Raw genomic sequence first — 23,942 nt, forward strand, 5'->3', positions numbered from 1 at the left:
CCTTTTCCACATTAATTAATTTGGTAGTAAGTTTGGATACCACTTCAGCTTTAGGTGGAAAATCTTCATGCCTTGCTTAAGCCTTTTGTGGTTTAAAGGGAATATTGTCTCTGTCAAGATGCACAACAAGTGAAATGCCTCCTGTCTCTTAGTGCTGTTATAATGATGGTGCTGGGCTGGGTCTGTGAGTGTGTCGCTGCTCTTCCTTTCACTGAAGCCAGCCTGAGGTTCAGGTTTCACACCTGCCTCTGCTTTATTTATGCCTATTGTGTTATATTTACATATCTCGGGTTATGGAATGCTGCAGCAGCCTCCTCAGGAAGCATTAAGTGAATTTGCATGTGTTATGCAGTGACCTGCTGGGGACTTCCCAAGGGACAAGCCCTTTCCTTGCCCACAAGCAGCACAAAGAAGCTGCAGAAGACAGGGAATTGGGTTTCTTTTTGAGTGCAAGTGGGTGTATAAAGCTGTGATGCCTTGAAGTTGTTGGTGTCTTTGAAGTTGAGCAGGAGGACACTGGAAAGTTTTGTTGCCTTTGGATCATGCTCAAGTGCAATTACCATGATGTTCGTGGGTTCTGTGTTGATGACTGTGTGCTATGGCCTTCTGCTGAGGGTTTTGTTTGGCATTTCACATCCCTGCCCCAAAACATTCTCCAGTTTCATGGACTTCCACAGAAGCCCCACAAACATCACGTGCTGCAGTGAGCTGGCGCTATCCCTCACTGCACCCACGGGGGGAAACAGGACTTGTCCTTTAAAGTTAGGTTTTTGTGCTGTGTGACTCACATCACCTGCCTCAACAGCCAGAAAATACAAGCGGCCACTGAGGCCCTTCAGAGAGTTATTCGGAGCACGCCAGGCACGCGGCCGTGGCTGGGCATGGAGGGCCGGTACCTGTGTTAGGTGCAGCCCTATTCACCCCGCTGTATTCCAATTAGGATATCGTAATTGGAATGGTTACGAGTAAAGCCGCAGCGGGCCGGGAAAAGCCCCTTTCCCGGTGTGGAGAGTGGGCCCGATTACCGGGAAGTAAAGGGGCAAAGACCGCGATGCCGCGAGGGCTGCCGGGAGCTGCGAGATGTTATTTTCCCGCAACATGCAAATGAGACGCGGTCCGCAACCAATGGGAGAGGCCGCCGGCTGTGGCGCAAGCGCGTTGGGGAGGGGTGGGGCTGACCTCGCCGTCCGGCCCGCTCCGCCGAGTGGCGGGGCTTCAGCACGCGCGGCCAAGATGGCGGCTGCGGGCGGCGGGCGGTGCAGCGGGGACGGCCGGCTCTGACCGGGCCGCCTCACGGCGCGGCGGGAGGGCGCACGGAGGCCTCCACGGGGCAGTGCCGGCCGGCCGGGGAGTAGGCAGAGCCCCCCTTCGGGGGGGGGGGGGGGATTGTGTGCGGAAGGCGGGGGCCGCTGCCGGCGAGCCCGGCCGTGAGGGGCCGGCGCGCGGGGCGTGAGGGCGTGAGCCGGCCCGGAGGGGTGAGGCTGCCCGCGGCGGGGGGAGGGCGAGGGGCCGGGCCGAGGAGGGGCAGCGCGGGCTGAGGCGAGGCTAGCCAAGCCGGCCGGCGAGCAGGGGAAGGCTGGCTCCCTGCGGCGGGCGCTCGCAGGGCAGGCGGCGGCTGCGCCGGTGGCTCCCCGCGATCCTGGCTCTCGGCTGCTGGGCGCCCCACGCCATGTTCTCGGTGCTCTCCTATGGCAGGCTGGTGGCCCGGGCAGTCCTGGGCGGCCTCTCGCAGACGGACTCCCGTGACTACAGCTTGGTGACAGCCAGCTGTGGCTTTGGCAAAGATTTCCGCAAGGGCATCCTCAAGAAAGGCATGTGCTACGGCGACGACGCCTGCTTCGTGGCCCGGCACCGGTCGGCTGATGTGCTGGGTGAGTGCTGGCGAGCCTTGCTCGGGGTGCTGGGGAGGCGTTGGTGGTGGTGTCCCGGCCTCCTGTGTGAGCTCCACATGGCAAAGCGGCTCAGCCTTCGGCTGCAGACAAAGGAAGCGGTTCCGCCTGTAAATGTCAGTGCGAGTTCTCTGTTTTTAGCTTTAGAAGAAAGCTTTTGTACTCTTTGCCGCAGCACAACACCCACCTCGCTCAGCACACCCATTGGGATGGGGTGCTGGGTGCCCAGGCCCAGCCTTGGCACCTCACCTGTAGGTGCCTGCAAGGCCTGGTGCCTCCAAAAGCTGGAGAAACGGCGTGTAATGTTTCACTTTCCATGTGCCTTTAAACCCTAACGAAGCCCTTTGTGTTTGCATTGCGTTTACCAAGAAAAGATCATTGAAACGGACACTTCCTGATTTTTAGCGTGTGCTGTGTCCTTGTTAAGTGAAAGGCACAGTGACATTGAGACTGGCTTCAAATGTCAAACTTCAGTTTCAGTGTTTGCTCTATCTTGATTGCACTCTCTGGTTTGGATTCCATGTGAAATGAATCTGAAGGGTTCAAATTTTAAGAGTAGTGAATAATTAGAGATAATGAGTGGAATCTTTGGTTTGTGAACAGCATTCTTTTGACAGTGCTTGACCTTTCTCCTGTGTAGTCAAGGTTGATTTTGGCTAACTGACACTTTGCAAAAGTTAGTTTTCAAGCAACTGACAGAAGTCAATTTTCATCAGAACTTTGACATTAAAAAGAAAAAGCTTCTCCCCCCCATTTTTATTTTTAGTTTTTAATTTAAACCTGGTGGGATTACACTGCAGTAAAACACAGTGATGTGTTGGGGATTCTTCACAAGCCAGTGCTGTCACCCAAAGCTTGGTTGCTGTTTCATGCTAAGATGTTTCTTCCGGAAGCTGTAACTTGGTGCTAGTTAACAGTATTGTTGATTATTCTCCAGTGAGCTGCTACTCTAAGGGTGATGCTACAGCTTTGAAGATACGGAAAACAGGTCAATGCATTTGAGATACTGAGCATCTTTTCTGTTGTGCCTGTTCCAGAGAAACTTTCTGCTGTTCAAATTAGCTGTTGGACAACTTTAGCATGTGACTGAGACTGCCTGCCTTTAAAGTTCACACTAGGCCAGCGCTGATAAATAACTGAGCAATCAGGATGTGCCCATAAGAGAAATGCAGGATCTCCTTTACTTATAGGTGGACTCTTTGCATGGGGAAGCAAGTAGATTTGTGCCCATTTGATGATGTTTAGGGGGTTTTGGCCATATTTGGTAATTGCCATATGTGGACCTACAGCTTCTCTTGTCTTCCTGCAGGAATCAACAGAGAGTTGTGTTTCTAAGTTGGTCTTTGCTTTTATTTTCATGGCGACTTGAAAACAAACAGAATTGCAGCTCCACTTTAGGATCAAACAGCAAAGAAGGCTTCAGACCAGTATGTCTTAAGCACTAAGGAGAAAATAATTTACATAGAAAAGCTGTTGTGTTGCGTTTTCCCCTGTAAAACTGTTTCCATGTTAGTTCTTTTTTAAATAAAGAATACACCTTTAAATAAAAAATACACTTTTTAAAGGTGTATTTTCTAAATACACCTTCCAAACTCCCAAGATCACTATACATTCTGCAAACAGTAATGCTCAGGATGGGGTTTGGTGCAATCCAGCTTGATGCTTTTTCTTCATCTGGAGTCCTTAATTTTACAGACATAGTTTACTCTTTGTTTCTGCTGCCACGTTCATCTCTTTGCTCTCCTTTTCTCAACCAGTTCTACACAGCTGCAAAGAGAGTTTCAGCACCAGTGTTTCTGCCTTTAATTCTTGTTACTCTCATCACAAATGTGAGGTTCCTTAAAGATTGCTTTTTAAAGAGCCTCACAAATTTTCTCCTAACTCATTAGCTGCCTGACTGCACCTCAGCAGAACTGCCTGAGCTGAGCTGTTGCTTTTCAAGCTTCATTTTTCAGTATTAGTTTAATGAAGAGGCTCACGTGGCTTCAGCTGGAGCAAACACTAGACACGGTGAGAGTGCCTGTAGAGAACAGTAAATTTCCAAGTGTATCACTTGGAGTTATCCTGCCCTGGTAGTCATCAGTGACAAAGCCATGCCAGACAATGAATTTAACATTCTTTTGTGCCAGCCTTTTCCAGAACCAATATATGGGAAGCATGCCTGTGTGGGATGGAGATGGGTGTGGTGTAACAGTGAAAGAGCTACTCCCAGCCATTTGGCATGAGTGCTTGGGGATTCATTTTCTTAGGTCAAACAAAAGTGTTTATAGCAGATGCAAATATGCTAAACACTTCTTTTGTTCTGTGTATACTGTGTAGTCTAAAGGCTGAAAACTTAACTGTGTCTTCTAGTGTGTGCTTCATCCTTTCACAGTAAGATCAACAGAAAGCTTATGAAGATTCATGTTGTTTCCAGTCCTCCCATAGTAGTTAAGGGCTTGATGAGGCCTGTTACTGGTGTACTTGAAGCCTCGGGGGGTTGACTTTTATTTTTACTTTGGTCTAGGATGTACCTGTTAAATTTGGATGTTTTCTTCTCATTTTGGGCACAGTGAGAGACAAGAAACTCTGAACTAGGGCGTTTCCTTTGGGATCACTCTGAGAAAAGGAAGTGGCTTTACTACCAACGTTACTCTCTAGAGCTTTATGATTCAGGCCTGTGTGTCCTGCTGCTTATACCATATTGTACCTTTCTGTGTGTCCACTGTCAGGGTCTTCGTTGTCTAGATCCTCAGGATATTCATATACCTTCTTGAGATGTGGTAGATGTTATGTGCTACTTCAGGTCTAAAGGCATGCCCTTGACTTCTGAGGGCAGAAACAGTCTTTTCAGAGCTGAAAACCAAAACTCTTCAGAAACTGGCACCTTTGTTTTTTCCTAATTCATGTGCAAGTGGAATTTTAAGAGCATAGGGAGCAAACCACACATCTAAAAAATGAACTTAAACACTTTATGTAAACATTTCACTTATTTAATGAAACTAAACATGAAGCTTGTTTGCAAGTTCTGAGCCCTCTCATGCTGGTTACCGTTTTTTTCTGTTGTTGGGATCTGCCTTCTCTTGCTTGTTCCTGCCTTATCAGGCTCCTGATGCCTTTACTCGTTTATATAGATTTTCTAAGCTGTTGTGTGACTCATTATTGAAACACTACAGCAACCACTGTGCATCCCGTGACAGCATCACTTATACAGTGTCTGTGCTGGGCAGAAGTTTGGGTGTAGCCACCACTGGGACTTGACGAGTCTCCCAAACTATTTCTGTCCCCTAGCAGTAGTAGGAAAAACCCCCTCTGGCAGCAGCATAGTGTTTGTCCACTGCAAAGCTAAAATTTGGCAACTGTTTTATCTGCTGCAAATCTGGATTTTTAAAGGATTTTTGGGAGGGGGGGTGTTTAGGGCAGCTGTTCTAAACGGAAAGGAATTGCACTTGATTTGAAAGTCAGGTATGTCAGCAGCCTATGTAAGAGACGTGTAAAACTTGAGTGCCAAAGCCCCTGGAATATTGTTGGTCTCACTGTCATCAAGTGAATTAGAAGATGTAAAAGGATTTGTAGGTGAAATGTCAAGGTTGTTCCGGCAGCTGTAGAGGAGGAAGGGACTCTGATGCCTGAAGGTCATGTAAGACTCTGTTAAGTGTTTTTATTTGGTATCGTACCTATTAAAGAGGTTGTTGCTTTATCACAGCTTACCACACTGAAGGAGGTGAGTTGTCTGCTTGCTTTGGAGTAAGTAGCCTTTCACCTACTCTGGCAGGAGAACTCAGGACGACTTAAAGGGAGTAACCAGTGATGTGATAAAACTTGTGTATGTGTCTTAGCTTATAATAGGCCAAATGAAGTTTTCTTTTGAACATGGGGGCATAAGTACTGTCATTTGTAGAGAAACTACAGATTGAGAAAGATCCCCATTAACGATGATAATCCACTGTCAGTCCCATCAGTTCAGCTGATCCAAATGTCAGCAGTGCTCTTCTTCAGGAGCACTGACTGGATGTAACCTCTTAAAAATGTGGCAGCTCTTCTCAAGAATGAAGCTTCAATCTGGTTATTCTTTACCACGGTGTCTGCAAGGGCATTGCACACAGCATGTTCTTATCAGCATTTGCAGTTGAACACATTTTAATTGTAAGGGCTCTTGGTACTTGTAGCAGACAATTTTCCATTCATGGGCAGATTAGATTCTGTCAGGAATCACAAAAGGAAATAAAAATAAGCAAAGCTGAGCACAGTGTAGTAGGTGAGGTGTTAATCATACCTATGTAGTAGGAAATGTTGCAGAAATCTCCTGCTGTTTACTTTGCTTCATCAACACTTAATACTGTGAGCCTGAGATTGTTTGTGCTGTAGGTAATTTCAGTGCAGGTTGACTGATGTCTGTCTGTCTGCAGTACTTATCCCCTTCATCATTTAAGTGCCAACTGCCAGTAGCAGTTCAGCTGTGAAAATAAGGCCCACGGTTGCTCAACACCTTGAGAGGTTAAATAGTTACAACTATGTAGGGAAGTTCTCATAAAACATCCAGAAATAAATAATAATCTAGTGTTCTTCTGTAGCTCCCAAAATCCACTGAGCAACTTCTCAGGCTTAAATAGGTAAGAGATCTACCTGGTAAAGACCCATTTCAGGAGCAACAGAGTATTGTAGCAGGGGAAAAAATACAAGGAACTACTGCTTTTTCCTTGGAGTACATGCATACTTTAATGTTTTCAGTTAATTGTTTCTCCTTCAGTTTGTTCTTCAACATTGTCTCTCTTGCTTGTTGTGCCTCATTATCACTTAGCCAGTTATTCTTCCAGAACCCTTCTATTTCATGCAAGGGTAGTTTAAGGTCTACTGTAACTTTTAAAATGCTCAGTGTGAATAAGTAACTTTTGCCTTTGTAACTAGTTATCAGTCACACACAATCTGCCTTCAGGGATTTGTATTTAACTGGGTTATTTCTTAGTCAAAACCTTCGGGGTGGAGAGTAGGCACCATTTGGCTCTAATTGGGATCCCATCCTGGTGGAGCTGGTAGAAGAGTTGGTGCTGGCTCTGGGCGTGTGACTTCGTGGGGTGGAGAACCTGTCTTAGATGTGTGATTTATCTCATTGCTGATAAAACAAGAAATCTTAATCGGTTTATCTCAATTCTGTATGTTGACAAATATTAGGTGCTTTAATTTACAACTTGTGTAGTGCAACAGGTTGCATTTTGTTACCATTTTGCCTTTCTATATGCGATGTGGAATAAATTCAGTCACAGATACATCCTTTTGATGCTCTTGCTAACTCAGGTAAGGATCTCAAGACACTGAAAGTTCAGTGGGATGTATGGAGTGTCTCACAAAGTTATTTGTGGAGCATGCAAGGGCAATTCCTGCTGGCATCCCTGTGCCTACCAGGTGGCTTCTGTGTGTGAAGATTATCTGTAGCTGATGCAATGTTTGAAAGTATTCATCTTTCATTTTTAGGACAGGGTGATGCATTTGGGCTCTGGCCATGGACAGCTTAGTTTGCTCACTAGCCAGAACTTCTACACGTAATACTAGTTATGTTAAACAGGGTTTGTTCTGAACTTTAAGCCTGCTTAGTTTGTATTTGCTCTGAACTAGATACAACGGGAATCTGACTTACAAAAGCTGTGGTGAAAGGCACATGTTACTAGTGTTGGCATAGCTTGCTGCTCCCTGGGCAGTTAACCTCCTGTGGTGGCAGTCAAAACAACTTCACATTTGCATTTCAACTGGTATTTTATCCCAGATACTTTTAGCCTTTTGAAGTAAATTTTAGTAAGTTTCAGTGCTCCTATCTTCATTTGCACGGCTTTGGTGCTGCAGCATCAGTGACTTGTGCTTTATCTTTGAAACTTCATTGCAACTTTGTCTTGCTGAGACATCTTGATACACCAAATCTTTAAGAAAGTAGAAGGAGCCAGTTTTCGGACTGACACATGCAGCAAGTATTTAATCTGGCAGTAGCATTTGTGTGTTTTCCAGCAGTGGAGTGTTAACTCTCAAAGGGTTCTGAAAGTCCCCATGATACAGTTAAATACTTGAGAAGGTTTCTGCTTTTGATGTGATTTATTGTGAAATTTCCAATTGCTTTATTTACAGCAGTGGTTCATCTCGCTGCAGGCGTTTCACTGTGTCACATGGACACGTGTGTAACTCCTGCGTGGGCTTGAATAGGGAATATCCAAAGAAATGGTCTTTCTATAAAACTTTCTGATGTACTAAATAGCTTAAAAAAAACCAGAGTTGTACAGTGCAATTTTAGCAGTGTCTTGTGGTTCCTAGCCTGTAAGAAGGTTATTTTAAGTTAAATGATGGGTACTGGAAGACAGTATTTAATGTTTTATAGTGAAATCTAAGAAAATGAAAACCTGAATAATCTTTTTCACTTGTTAGAACAGTAGTTAATTGTGAATATTTACAGTGGAGTTTGTCGCAGATGAAAACAAAGGTAATAGAAATAGAGCTTGGCATTATTCCTTGGCAGTGGTACTGCCAATAGCCGTGCATCTTGACAGAGGGAAAACATGGTATTACATTAAAAACTAATCCATTTTTCATTTCTTGCTGCTTCTGGAATTTGAAATACCTCACAGACAGTTTTGCTCCTTGTTTGCTGTATATCAGCTATCACAAAGTTTTCTTACACTTTCTCATTTACATTTCCTCTATGTCAGTAGCAGTTTGTTCAATCTGTTTTAAAATCACATACTCATTTCCCATAAACACCATTAGTTTATGTTGAGAATGTAGAACGTAAAGATACTGCTTTTATATTAAAACTACACTGAAGACAAGATGGCTCAAGACCTTGGGGAATGTGAAAATCTTATTTTAAGGGAAAACCAGTAAAGATGGATATTTTCCAGGTGGCATTGTGTGATGCAGGGCTGCTTGAATGGGCTCTGCCCATGTACTGCTGTGGGTCTGGGTGGCAGCAGTAACTCCTGGCTCCGTGCCGGAGCAGGAGGAAGCATTTGACTGCTCTGGCAGTGCTTGTGAACCATGCTTTGGGAGCCAACAAGGTCATTTAACTTAAATTAGATGAACTGACCTATCATCTGTAGGAGATGAAGTTTAAAAGGAAAAGAGGGGGAACATAACCAACCCCAAACGTCTGCAAAAAACCCACATTGTCCATTTTGGGCAAGGACAAGAAATAGGTACCAGTGATGGTTTGTGAGTTACTGACCTGATGGGGTGCAGTGGAAGCGTTACAGTGGAAGCAACTCCAGGGCCTGCTCCTGATGTAGTGGTTTCATTTGCTTCTGTGCCAGGATGGAGAAGGAATGCCCATCTGTCTTGCTGCTTCTTAACCAGACAATCTGTTCTCTTAAGTGTGGTACAAAATTAAGTCAAGGACCCACTTGTGGACCATCTAGAGGGTAATTGTTGTAGAAGGCGGTAGCAGAATGTACTGTTTATAGCTTGCAAAAAGCTGTTTATAGCTTGCAAAAAGCAGACAGGAAGGCAGACAGACAAAGCCATTTCATGGCTCAAGACAGAGTTTGAAGTATGCTGCCATGATTATGGATTCAGATTTCCTGCCTGGTTTAAGAAGTGAGCAAAGAAAAGCAGGTGGCATACTTTCATCGTTGCTTGAAAAATTGAAAGAGGCTTTGAGAATTAACCTTACCTGGTGCTTGCTAAAACTGCTTTCTTGTACTCTGTACTAGTGCTCTGGTGTTGCTGAAGACTCATGTGCACATGGTTTACTGATTGCTTGAGGGAACTCCGTAACTTCTGATGAGCTTGTTTTGTAACCACCTTGGGAGCCAAAAGCTTTGGGCAGTTCTTGTCAAACATCATCTTCTCATTGCAGTAACCCTGCTGCCAGTGAAGCAATGCTGTGTTCAGCTGGGAAGACTACATATGGATTGTGTTCACCTTAAAGGGAAAAACTTAGTGTAGAACATGAAAAACTTCATGTAACTTCATGTAAAGCAAGCATCATCATATGAATTGAAGCTTGGTTTCTATTTCAAGTTCTAGATCCTTGTCTCAATCTAGAACTTTTTGTTAATGATCTCTTACTGTAGACTTGTCTGTGTGGCAGCAGAAAACAAAGGGTTAATCCAGTATTAAGCTGAAGTTGTGGGACCTGTACAGAGGATTATTTTCTTCTTGAAGAAACCAGAAAAGGGTTTCTGAGAATGCCTGGGTTGCTTTTGCATTAGCTTCTTCCCGGGGTCTGAGAGGTGAATACAGGATCTGCATTCCTGTAGCATTCTTCTAAGAACACAAACAGCCAAAGCAGGTGTCTAAAAGGTTGTGCACTATTTTTGGGAGAAATCTGATTAATGTTGATAGGCTGTTCAGAATCTGGCTATAACCTCTTGTCAGATTATCGTGCCAAGGGCAGCTCTAAAGCTTCCGTCTCAGTTTCAGATGGTGTCCGATGTGAAGGGCATTTGTAGAGGAGGCAAACTCAGTTTCATCTTCTCAGGCAAATTTTCATGCCTTTGCTAATAGTGGTGGTGTTTTTCTGAGGACGCTTGTTCTTTAGCACAGTCTGAGCTCGGAGATTGCCTCTTTGTGCTTTCATCAGGAACATGTTATTTTAGCTTTATTATGTTATGGAAACTTGCACTTGAAATGGTCAGTCCCTTAAATGCTGAGGATCAAAAAGACTCTTGGAAACATTTCCAAGTAGAGGTATTTTTATCTCATAGATAATGCCTTCAGACAGTATTTTACTTGTATCATGCAGGCCAGTTGAGCAACTTCAAGATACTTCATCCAAACAGCCACCAGAATGTCATACCTGCTGCTTATCTCCCTCTGACCACCCCCCTTTCCTATGTGCATCTTCTCTGTTTGCCTCTGCAGTTGCTCAGCAGCTTCCCAAGCTTGGGCAAAACTAATTTTGTGATATCCAGGTAGTTTTGAATAACTGAATGAAAATGGACTGGATCATAGTCAATTTTCATACTCTTGCTTGGCTGAAGCTGTAGGCAACAGACTCTCTCCTTGGAAGGTGTAGGTCCCAGCACTGTGTTGGTTATGTGTGGTTTTTGAATACATGTCTCAAATGAAAGTTTAGTTTCTACAGAAATTGATATTACCAAATAGAAAGTGTTGTCCCTCATGAGCGCACAGCTTGAGAAGAAACTTTGGGGCACTGAATAATGATGAAGAGTTTCTTTATTATTTCTGTACTAGTTAAAATCTTAACAGCCTTCACATTTGAAATGAATAAAAACATTTCTTTTTAATGGGCTGGTCAAAGGTTAATGGGATCGTAGCCTTCTCTTCCTCCCACATTCCCCACTACTTGGTCTCTAGTGAAGTCAGCCTCCCCACAGAGTCCTCAGCATTAGACTTTTACCTTCTCTCCAGCAAATCAGATTATATTTAGGTTTTTGCCTGGAAGGTTTTTGAAGCAGGTGCCATGTCCTACTTTTTAGTTACTGAATATCATTAAATGATGTAAAGAATTAAAAATCTCATTTTGGAAACCATTTCTGTTCATATAACTCTGCTTTTTTGTTTTCTTCCAGGGGTAGCAGATGGTGTAGGTGGCTGGAGAGACTATGGGGTCGACCCTTCTCAGTTCTCAGGGACTCTAATGCGAACGTGTGAACGTTTAGTAAAAGAAGGACGGTTTGTACCAAGTAACCCTGTTGGAATTCTCACCGCAGGTTACTGTGAGCTGCTGCAGAACAAAGTACCTTTGCTTGGTAAGAGAACACAAATACATAAACTGGATCATAGTTGTTGTATGTCACTTAGATGGGCTTACTCAAGTTGCTTTAATGTTACCAGCATCTACAACAGTTTTGCAGGTATTTCTCTTAATTACCCAAAGAACATAGAAATGAAGTTGTGTTGATAACACCCTTTTCTCTTGTATGTTTAAAAACTGTCTTGATTCAGTCAGTGATACAGGGAATGTGTGTGTATGTATCAAAACCTGTGTGATGGGTGGTTATTCAGGAGTGCTCGCAGAGAGTTTGCAGTAGGATGCACTCATGCAAGTGCAGCGTGTGTACTAGTGCTCTCTATTATGTGTGTATAAATGTTCTCTGCTGAAAGCTCCTCATGGTTGGTTGTGGCTTTTTGCTCAAGCTATGCAAGCAGAAATATTTTCTGATGATAATCAGGCATGGTTCTGCTCATTCCTTGCCTTACTGCTCCTGTTGCCTTTTATGTCCAGTGATCTTTAAACATAATCGGTTGGCTTAAGTCATTTAGAACATACAATCACTGGCACTGTATATTATTTTTACAATTCCTTGTGGGAGATTCATTACAGGCCTTTTGGAAAGCAGACTCAAGTAGATGCTTGGCATATTCTGTGTCAAACTTGATTTTAGACAGGGCATCCAGCTGCCTTGAGAATGGTGAGCAGATAGAGAGGTAACATTTGGGCTTTGCTGACAGCCTTGAGAACAGGATACTTTTCTAAAGGGCATGTGACCTCTTCTGCACTAAAAAAGTGTCACCCTGCAAGATACACATGCTTCTCACCTGACCTTAAAGTTCTATGCCAGAGGAGTGCTGTGTAAGCTATATTTAACTTGTGTGCTGAGCTTTGGAACAGATGTTCTGGCATTATATGCCTAAAGAATAGGTTGGAACCTCAGAAGTGACCTTAAGTATCACTAAAATAGCAGTGGTCGGTAATTACCTTAGGATTTTGTGTGTTTAGTAGTGCTTATTTGTGCAAAGCAGATGTAGCTCTAAGTGATCCACAAAGTGGGCCACTGATGAGAGCTCTCACAGTGGCTTTATAGATGGAGGCAGTGCTGCTTGGCTTGACCTTTCGAGTGCTGAAAAGCAGCATATGCTGAGTCACAAGATCTGCATTCCACACATGGCCTCCTGGTTACACTCTGCTAGTAGAGTTAGAATTTGGAACTAATGATCCTGGGTGTTTCTCGTTTATCCCAGAATAGTAATTTTGGAAGTAGAAACAAAACCCTGGAATTAACACAGCAATGAACATTTAGTTTGTTTGAAATGAAGAGAAGGGAGAGAACTTCATTAAGGAGGATTCGTCAGGCAATTAACTTTTCCCTGCTGTTGTGCTTTAAGTCTTGACATGTAGTTCATTAGAATTGAATCTAGCAAAGATTTTAAGGTAAAACTGAAATGGGAGGAAACTGGTATTTAATTAAACGCTGGTTTTGTACTGCAGAACAATCTTGGACGCTGTCATATATCAAATCTGAATTTTTCTCAAGATACTGCTTTGATTTGCCACTCAGTAAGAGTGGGGAAGATCTTCTGTATTCATTAGAGAACAAGTTAAGGGCAAGTGTATTGCAGGGAACTCCCTGTGTTAGGAAGGGAAACATCTGGAGTAGGTGATGCCTAGAGCCAGCTGGACTTCTGCAAGCCTGATCATAAACTTAGCTCATTGCAAGCTTGTGGTCTGTCCAGCATGTAGCTGTGCTTGGAAACTCCTATGGGAAGGACATTATGATAGAACATGAAGACTGTTCACCAGCTGGTGGAATGGAGACTTAACTTAGAGGTAGAAGTCAAGAAGAAATGCTTTAGCTGTATGTCATCCTCTTCAGGAATGAATGTTCTTCTGGTGGATGTGCTGTTCTTCGTACTGAAATTAAGTGACTGCTGTTTACTGCAGAGGACTTAGTGTGTGTGGATGGATATCTCTGCAGTACAGTTGTGTCTGTGGCTTGCAACCAAGCGCAGCTGGTGGCTACTGCTCAGTGACTGAATCAAGAATTCCTCAGTGCCCTCAAGCATGGCTGGGATAGTTCTGAGCACAATTGACAAGTAGATATGTTTCTGTTCTGTCCTACTTGAACCTGGAATAGCATTTGTCTCTGAAACATGTTTCCTTTAAATTTGTGAAGTTGGTATCCTGAAGACGTGAGAGGATTAATGTTATTTTTTACACATGCAGCTAGCTTTCCAGAGCCATGCTGTGAAGAAAAGCATTTTGATGTGCTGCCAAGAGGAATGCAATAACACCTAATACTTAATTGCAAGCAGTTTTTTACTTGGTGTGGTTTATTTACAGCTGATGAGTGAAACTGTGTGGAGAGCACCCACCATTGTATGGATGCTGCTGGAATTCTATTATCTCAATGATTTTGGAATTTCAGTATTTTATGTGACTTGTGTAAATCCAGTCCTATAGCAGAATGTGCTGACATATGTTGGGGTGGAAAACTGTAAATAAAGTGGAACAAAACAGGTATTTGTCAGCATAATGTGTTTACCAAAATCAGAGCGGGAAAAGTAAGTTCCATGCAAAAATCATAGGTTGTGTTGTAAAGATTTCCAGCATTTTCCTATCTTTAGTGGTATTAATTTTGGCATTATTATTTTCATTCCTCATTGTGAGCTCTGAGAAGTGTTTGAATAATAGCGCTGTGAATCAAATCAGTGAAAGACTAAGCAGTTTCTGTAAGGCCAACTCCAGTTACCATGTTCTGTTTGCAGGAAGCAGCACAGCCTGTATAGTCGTTCTGGACAGGACAAGTCATCGTTTACATACAGCCAACTTGGGAGACTCTGGATTTTTGGTAGTCAGAGGAGGAGAAGTAGTCCATCGATCTGATGAGCAGCAGCATTACTTCAACACTCCGTTCCAACTGTCCATAGCTCCACCAGAAGCAGAAGGTGTTGTCTTAAGTGACAGGTAGGATGGAGAGGAACTTAAAGATTTAATCTGTGTATGTGGTCAGCTCCAGAAGGCTGCAGTTCTGCTGTGAAGCTCTTTGCATAGTGCAGTGTAGCACGTGGGATTTCAGCATGTGTCTGATCCGAGGGTTTTATACCTGCCCCTGTCTTTAGGTACTGTGAACATTTCTCACCCTGTGCTTTCCAAACTCCGTACATTGTTGCGCAGTCTGAGTTTATGGAGCTAATGATGATGATTCATGGTGGCATATTCCCATAGTCTGTGGTGTGCACTAGGCATGGTTCTCATCCACGGGAAGATGTTGCTCAATAAAGCTGCTCCCTGAAGCCCATTCTCCTGTGTGAGGGGCTTGTCTGACCTGAATCTTTCATCCCCAGTCCCTGTGTGCTCTCTCCTGAGGCTGGTCTGGAGTAGGCTAATTTAGATATCTTGGCACTGAGGTAGCAAGTACTTGAAGAACAGAGCAGAGGGACATGTGACTGTAACTGGTGTTTCCAAATAGCTGAGTTTCCCGCAGCATATTGTATTTGACCAAAACGGGCAAAAAAAAAACCTGTTTGGCAGAACACCAAGCTGAGAAATGAGAGTATTAGGAAAGGACAATCTGTTCACAGAAATGAGTTGTTTCAAAGGCAGACTTGTATTTGTGTCTTTCCTGAAGAATGTCAGGCTGATCTATCCTCTTACTTAGTGAAGTCTTGCCAGTAATATTAAGTAAGAATTAACCCCCCAGCTTTCAAATACGTATTAAAATACAGCTCTCAAATAATACGCTTGTTGATGTGATGTATTTCGTGGTTTAGTGCAAGGTGTCCCTGCCTATGGGAGGGGGGATGGAAGTAAATGATGTTAAGGTCCTTTCCAACCCTAAATACTCTGTGACTCTACGATATCCCTCTTCTGAATACAGGGAGATGATGATGGAGAGTGACCACACTATACAGGGAATGTCCTAGGTATCTTAAGTTTTGGTACAAGGTTTGTGCTTGATGATCTTGAGGCTCTTTTCCAACCAAATGATTCTGTGAAACTCCAGTGCTGATGCAGTGAGGGCTATGACTTCAGTGCCAAGATGATGATGATCTTTTGGCAAATGTGAAGTTGTTGAAACTCCTGACCATTCTTACGCGTGGCTTTATTACTTCATCATAAGACTGCAGAGAGGAAGCTGGGGCAGGACTCTGAAATTAGAACCTTTAATCGAACCTATTTATTAGGCTAAAATGAAATGATTGTAATTCCAGAGCTGTAAAACAAAAACCTTAATTTTTCTGAGTTTTTGTGTCCTCCGTGGGAAGGCAGAACCCAAAAGCACAAAGAGAATTGATAATGTCCACTGGAGTCAGCAGTGTGAGTCATCACACAATATGGAAAGGCAAGATAAATGAGCTCCTGAGCTTCAGTGCTGAGTCGTGATTATAGCTCTGACTCTGCTCTGCTCTGTTCTTGATGTTAATTAGTGCTCACGGATGTTGTCTAAATGCTTCTGCAGCACCTTCTTTTTCATCTGTTGTCACAGTTAAATGTTACATTTGGCTATCTATGGGAATAGGCAATCTTCACTCTGTCAGCCTTCCTGAAGCTACATATCAGCCAAGCAAAGCAGCTCTTCTGCTTTCTGGCACAGCCAAATAGCATTGGATGCAGCAGTTCCTCCCCTCTCAAAAACCTTTGAAGGATGTTTAAGAATGAAGGATTTGTCACTGCCCTGCTTCTGAGAATCAGATTTGGCAGCAATATTCAAGGTGAAATTGGGTATTTTCTCCTCCTGGTGTTGTGTAAAGTACTGGGTGTGAGCAGACCAACTGGTTGTGGTCTCCTGGTAGCCATTCCTGGGGTGTTTCATATTCCATTGCATTAGAAAGTGATAAAGTGATTCAGAGTCCTTAAGTGTTTTGGCCATTTCTGTTATGAATTGGCCTTTCGAGTACAGCCCTCTTACATATTTCAGATGAGTGGGGAGGAAGCCCTGAGCTGCCATTCTACTTAATGGTTTCCATAGAGATCCACTTGTGAAGCAGATTGGTTTGCAGGATTGTTCATTTGGGAATTTTAAATGCAAATCCTTTGTGTGATAGCTGGAATGTTACCTGTTTGCAATCACAGCTCCTCTGTTGTAGCTCTCTTGACAAGCCATCCCGGTGCAAAAGCTCCACAGTTAGTGATTATTTCTTTCTTTTGCAGAAAAATAGGTAACAGTAGTGAATTACAAAAGCTGTTGATGGGTTTGTTTGACATCACTTGGTGTCTTGGTGAAAGCTGGGGCCCTTTCCTCTAACATACTTGTCATCTTCACAGCCCTGATGCTGCTGATAGTACTTCATTTGACGTCCAACTTGGAGACATTATTTTGACTGCAACAGATGGACTGTTTGACAACATGCCTGACTACATGATTCTGCAGGAGTTGAAAAAGCTGAAGGTAAGTGTGTGTATTGGGAATCTGTACTGTCTTTTGCACTGGGTATCCCTTATAGTTATGACTGATATTTTTTAATGCATGTAACTTCTGTATTTTATGTAAAAGACCCACCACAAAGTGCTGTCAGGAGACTTCTCAGTTAATACCACGTGTGAGCAGGGGAGAGGGATCTCTCTTGGATCTGCACACAGGCTGGATCCAGAAGCAGCAGCTTGGGCATAAACTGCCCAGGTCACTGATGAGTGATGGAGGGAGAGGAGGAAGGTGATGGGGAGATGCTCAGGAGCAGGCACTTGTATTTTACCTGTACTTGTACATGAAGGTACAGCATCTCTTGTTGCTTATTGGAGGGGGTGAGCTGTGTACTTACAAATAATGTGAAGCTTTTCTGAAGGGTTATATAGTCATTGTGAAGCAGTTGGGCTGTGCGAATTGTGAGTTACATGTGCTCCAGGATAATGTTCCATAAAAAAATACCTCCTGGCAACTTTTCCAGGTTAGCGGCCACAAATGGTCTTTCTAAATAGTAAAAATACATTTAAATATTTTAATTTGGATGAGAATATTTAGCTTAAGGCTGTTTACTTACAGAAGGTATACTTAGGAGATATCAATATGTATAAGCTCTCTGAGGAAACTCTTTTGCATGAAACACAGAGAAGGTTAACGTGTAGAATTACAGTGTGGTTTTGAAAAGGTTCTGCCTGCTCCTATCCTGCAGCTATGTGAGTGGTAGGTGGTGTCAGACAAAGTGGGTCCTGGCAGACACAGTGTCTGAGAGGCCTCTGCACATCAGACAGACTTGTGTTTCCTCCTCTCTGTGGTCCCCACTATCACTGTCCCCTTTCCTCAGTGCACTGTTCGGGTCTGAAATGGAACGTGTGAGCACAAGCTCTGACAGAGGCTTTATCTGGTTAGTGGAGGTAATGACAGCACTGAAGGTGCGTTTTGGTGCTGTCGTAGTTTGAAGGACCTGGTGGGCTGGCTAGTGACCTGCAGGGCTGTTACTTATGCTATAGCCAGATCCTAGCTCATGTTCACTGTCCTCTCACCTTCTTGACGGGCAGAGGCGAGGCTGGCCTGGGCTGGAGGTGGAATTCCCTTGTGGCGGAAGGTTGAGCTCCACCTTTTGGCCCGTTTGGGAAAGGCACTGAACTTCCCCGTGAGGTTCAGCCAAAAGTTAATCATGGAAATGCTGCTAATTCCCCAACCTGCAGGGAAGAGTCCTGGAGTGAGAACACGTTTTGAAATAGCTGCAAGCAAAAAGAGCAGTGGTTGTTGTGTTGTGTTGGCTTGGGTAAGAAAAGCCTTGGAGTAAAGCAGCAGAGTTACAAAGAGGAAAAAAACTAACATTTAAAATGCAGCCTGTGGCAGGTCGTGTGCTCAGGATGTATTTTCTTATCTACTTCTAAAGTTCCCTTTCATCCCAAGCGTGCTCTTGCTGGTTTGGGTAAGGAGATGATAGAAGTAAAAATTGCATTAAAGGGAAAACATAATTACATCAACAGAGCCTTCTTAGTGAGGGAGGGATGGCTCTTCCAGCGTGAGCTGTGAGTGGAGCTGTCAGATACCCCCTTGCCCTCGGGTGAGGCTGTTTATTTTGAGTGTTAGTCTTCTGAGTTTCCAAGTTCTATAAATCCTCCAAAACCGAGTCTTTATCTGGTAGGGAACATGAGCTCTGGCCTCCAGTTGTGAGGATGGGCAGGTCTAACCCAAATTTAGAAAGCCTAAAAGATGGTGAGGGTTCCATTTGGAAGAGAAGGTGCCCTAATGTGAGAAAGAAGGATCAGGGATCCCTAAAACTGATGTGCATTGGCAGAACAGTTCCCAGTACTGTAAAGTTTATTCCTATAAGAATGAACTTTTTTCCTCCTTAATTTAGAACTCCAACTATGAGAGCATACAGCAGACTGCGAGAAGCATTGCTGAGCAAGCTCACGAGCTGGCTTATGATCCCACTTACATGTCACCGTTTGCACAGTTCGCATGTGACAATGGATTGAATGTGAGAGGTAAGGTGATATTTTCCCTCCTCCTCCCACTCTCGCTGTCTTTAAGAACTCTTGAGCAAAGTGAAGTTCTGTTGTTCCACAAATCCAATTGGAAAACAGGGTGCTGGAAAAATGCGCTTGGCAGGAGAGCACCGCACTGGGGTGCAGGGTATGGCGAGGATGCTGGCTCCTGCTATAGGTCATGGGGAGCTCCTGTGGGAAGTAGCTGGAGCACAGAGAACACAGAGTGCTCATTCTTATTTCATTTTATTGTAATCCAGTGTGTACCCTTGTGCCGCAGGAATCCTGCCTGAGAGGAGCTCTCCAGGCTCTTGAGGAAACTGCTTGTTCCTTGGATTGGGGTGGGATTGTGGGGGTGGGTTTTGGGGTTGTTTTTTATTATTGATGCTTTTTAGCCAAGATTCAGCACACTCTTTGGGGTTTGATTATTTTTGTGGTTGACGTTTCTGACCCTTGTACTGTACCATCAGCATCCCCATCCTCATCCCTATGGCAGGGGCTTGGAACTGGAAGAACATAAGGTCCCTTCCAACCCAAACCAGTCTGTGATTCTAAAGAGTCTTAAGTGAGTCTTAAGTGTCTTTCCTAAGGGTAGAGGCAGTAGCTGTAAAGCTTGGGCTCCACGTTGCTATGAAGCTCGATCACTCGGTAATGAACCTGCAGATCTCCCGAGTCCACAGGGCTGATCTGAGTTCCTACCTAACATGGGACCTCTTCTCTGAGCTGTTTCTCAGAGTCGAGTGGATTCCTGTAGCTGTTGAGGCTTGAAAAGTGACTGCTAAAAGCATGAAGTAGCTTTTAGGAAGACAGGCAGTAATACAGTGCTGGAGAAGAGGTGTTTGGTTTACAGGAGAAATTCCTGAGCAGATCTTGATTGCAGGCTGCTTGTACCAAAGTGATATTGAGGGTTTGTACATTCATTTCACAGCCTGCTAGAAACCAGGCTTTCTGCTCTGCTGCCTGACAGCGACTGGGAGGGTTCTGTGCTCCTCTTCATAGCTTGACCTCACCACAGCTCAAAAGGAGAGCGCTTTTTGCTGTGTCAGGTGTTATTGCTACCCTCTGTTGTGTTTCAGAAAGGAGGTGGAGGAAGCAGAGCTTAAGTTATCTTTAATGAAGGAGCTTTCTATGGGGGAATGTCTCAGGTTCTAAGGTGACCGCTGTGGCTGTATGAAATAGTTCTGCTTTTCTTCCATTGCAGGGGGAAAACCAGACGACATCACCGTCCTTCTGTCTATAGTAGCCGAGTACACAGACTGAGCTGCCCGCAGCAGCAGCCCCTGTTTGCACCCCCGGCTCCAGCCCCACACCTGGTTTCCTGCTGGCAGGATCCTTCCTTCCTTCGCAGCCGAGCTCGGCAGCCGGTTCTCGAGCTCGTGGCCTGAAGCCCTTGTGAAGAACCACTCTCATAGTACACTGGTCTTTGTCTGCCAGCAAGAGATGAAGAAGCTCAAGGCTTGAAAAGCATGTGTCTCAGAGCTTAAAAAGGGGGAGGATCGATCCCACGTTGTTACTGCATTTGAAATGTGACTTCCTTTCAAAGGAGTAGAATTGGTTTCTCCTCTTTCAAACTAGATTCAATAGCTACAACCTCTCCAGGAGGGCATATTACTCTACTTACTAGAAACGTTCACTATTCATTAGAGGGTATGTTACAGAACACAGTTTCATAAGCATAGTCTTGTTACAGTGATAGCTGAGGTTTCGTGTTTCTAAGCTCCGGTTTTCAGGAGATTTCTACCTGCTGTAAACATTCTGCTCTTGCCATCCATGGTGTCAGCCTTAGGAGCCTTTTCTAGTACAGGATTTCCAAGATAAAAATCCATACTTAGTTCAAGTTCTATGGATGCAAATGTGTTTTGTGATTTCAGGTGCTTTAACTGTGATCTTAAGAAGTTCTGCAGATCATTTGTCCGTGACGGGCCTGGTATCGGGGTGTTTGAGCTGTGGAGGATTTTAATTTAGTTTCATTTTAGGTCATTTTTGAAGTACAAATTTTAGCTCAGCACCAGCAAACTGAGCGGGGCAGAGCTGAGGCCCCTGCAGCATCCGACCCCATCGCATCAGCGCGGGGTGATGCGGCACCGAGAACAGCTCATCCTCAGCTCTGCCCTCGCTTCTGGCAGCTGATGCTGTTGTTAACGAAGCTGAATTTGTGTTCCGAATTGCCACTCGCTCGTGTAGAACAGAGCGTGCTGCACCCGTTGAGGTCCAGTTGATCCTTTGCCTCGCAGACGAGCACCTCTCTGCTTCTGCTGTGGCAGCAGCAGGAAGTACAGAACCTATTAATGAATAATCAGCTAAACTTACATTTCAGTAACTCGAGTCTAGGGTTTGGGGAATGAACCTTAATGATGTTTACAGTTCTCTAACAGCCACTTTGCAATATGACATTTCCCTTCGAATGACCATAGCTCCCGTTTGTTCCCCCCCTCTTCCAGCAAGCTTTCCTTTTCCTTTCCCGAGGTTCATACAAAACAAGCTGATAGCTGTAAAGATATATATATTTTTTGGTCAGGTTTTTGGTTGTTTTTTTTTTTTCCATTAACTTTTTTGCTGGTAGAAAAGTCTGTAGAAATAAATTAAAGCCATGTTTTTATATATAAAAAGTCGGGTAATGTTGCTGTTTAGGTGAGTGCAGTTAAACTCGGTCAGTAAGTAATCTTACCTGCTCTCCAGAGGAGATTTTTTACTACCTGGTTTATTGTATTAAAACTGTTTAAGTTTGAGGTTACCTCAACTTGTTTAAAAGAATTTTTGTGGACTTGTACTGTATATTTGCATAATATGTCAAGCTTTTATTTAAGGTCATTTAACATGTACCATGTACATGTCATTTTACTATATGTCAATGCATCATGCTTGTAACAGGCATTTCAGTTATAATAAGTGATTAATTTGGAAGCTCTTCAGTAATTTATCTGCTATTCCTAAATTGGCGTCACGTTAGCGATGGATTTCACATCACCTTGTAATTACTTGTCAAAATGCCTTAACCACCCTAACTTGACCAAAATCTGATTTTGGTGAGGGTACGGGGAGGATGATGTTAATGAAGAAGAATCCCTGCGTTTTGTGCTACCTGGAGCAGTGAGTGGTGGAGAACTTTGCACAAATTGCCAGTCCTCGTTGTTTTCCACAACGGAACAAGCTGTTCCCGGCTGTCTCCTAGAAGGAATGTATCCACGCTGCAGCACAGGGCTTTGTTTCTCGCGTTTGGGAGGGACGTTTCTCTCTCAGATCTTGGGTGTCTTTTACATTTTACTCTCCAGTATTTCCTGTCGCGCTTCTTGGTTAGAGCACATTTGATCAATTCTTCTTTCCCTTCACCTTCCCTTCAAGCAATGCCCCCATGGACCCGGACTGCTGCACCCTCACCCCTCACTCTCAGCACGCTCATCCCCAGCCCTCAGTAGTTTTTCCCCTCTCCACTTTGTAGAGGTAGGCACGGGGAGACGTTTGCGGAGCGGACGGATGCGGATGGTGAAGGCACTCATCCGCTGCGCTGTGCTCTGCTGCTGTGGCGCCGGGATCGGGAATTCCCGATGGGAAGCCGCTGGCCGCTGAGCAGTATCCACAAAGCCGTTTGCCTCATATCACACCGTGGTTCTGGTTTTTGTATTATTAAGAACAAATTGGGGTTTTGATTTACAAATCATGAGTTTATCCCTCACCGGACACACCAAAGACCAGTAAAGCTTATAGCTTTTCCATCTGTTTATAAAGCAATACTGTATTATAAAGAATTGATATTTTTGTCACATGCTTGATTGTTTTGGGATTTGGTTTTTTTCCTTTCCTTTAAGATGTGCACTCGAAACATATCAAACCTGATTTCTTCCTATGAACTTAAGCTGTCTGCGCACAACAAATTTCATGGAAAAGGAAATGACAGGGCCCATCCTATCAAAATCCTTGTAAGCGATGCATGAAGCAGTAACACTTCCTAGGAATTAGCTTATTGTGGCTACTCACGAGAGGAGCGTACAAGAAGGGTGTTCATGCGATGGAAGCGTGCGTGAGCGGAGCACGGGCTGACTCCCAGCTGCACAGAGGGTTTCTGGTTGTGGTCAGGAGCTGGTGGATCGGGAGCGATGAGCTGAAGGAAGTTTTATACATCAGTGACACGGAACACCCGCAGCTGGTGGGAACTGGGGTTCCCGCAGTGTTACTGGGTGTTCGGACAAACCAGGGCTGAGATACGGTGAATTGGAATAACTGTGTGGTTCCTTGCTCCTTTCACAGCTATCTTTGGGAGAGCTGCGCCATCCGGCTTCCCTCCAAATGTCTATGAAGAAGGTTAAATGGCTAAAAACCCCAAAAAGCAGATCTGGGACCAGGCAGTTGCAGTGAGTCAGAGAAGGGAGAGGCGAGGGTCTGGCAAAGGTGTGGAGGACTTAGTGGTGGAATCTCCATCTCTTGGCGATGGATATCCCTTCTCTCTGGAAAAACCCAGCTGCGTGGGTAGGAAGGGGCTGTATGAAGTAGTTTCTCACAAAGATAGCTGAAATAATGAAGCAAATCTGAGTCTGTATCTAATGAGGATGCTTTTCTTGTTGTTGTTAAAATGAGACTATCATCTATGCTTACCTAAGAGGCGATTATGTGAATTTCATGTCTGAGGTATAACTTATGCAGGAATAGTTCTGTAAATACATTTAAATGAATTGTAAAGATATTTAATAAATATAGTATTTATACTAAAATGTGCTTTTTAAAGTAGACTGCAAAACCTCTGTTTGTCAATGCAGTGATGTCGGTGGTGGCACAAGGATCTCAGCCACTGCCACTGGGGTGCTGGGCTCTTGTTTAGACCTTCATATGGTGTTCCTAAATCCCTGTGGGAATGCAAGTGGGCTCTAACGATCTGGCAGGCGCAGAATCACCAGTTTTGGTTAATTAAAGATTGGGAAATGCAGTATTTTATGCCAGTGTGACTTTGGGAACACCACCACTGAGCTGTGGTGGAAGAGGCAGGGGGTGGGAAAAGAATGATGCGAGTCTGAAAC

The 23,942-nt window shown here is 44.1% G+C and overlaps 1 protein-coding gene across 1 annotated transcript; it reads left to right on the plus strand.

The window, feature by feature from the left end:
- Positions 1–1,283: 1,283 nt before the first annotated feature.
- Positions 1,284–23,633, plus strand: PPTC7 (protein phosphatase targeting COQ7). Its single transcript, XM_080628280.1, has 6 exons — positions 1,284–1,871; positions 11,381–11,560; positions 14,298–14,496; positions 16,798–16,921; positions 18,804–18,933; positions 20,135–23,633. Exons 1-6 carry the CDS (start codon positions 1,670–1,672, stop codon positions 20,191–20,193), a joined length of 894 nt encoding a protein of 297 aa, XP_080484406.1. The 5' UTR covers positions 1,284–1,669; the 3' UTR covers positions 20,194–23,633.
- The last annotated feature ends 309 nt before the right edge of the window (positions 23,634–23,942 follow it).

The sequence above is a fragment of the Psittacula echo genome, assembly GCF_963264785.1.
Source record: "Psittacula echo genome assembly, chromosome: 13".
Taxonomy (NCBI): Eukaryota; Metazoa; Chordata; class Aves; order Psittaciformes; family Psittacidae; genus Psittacula; species Psittacula echo.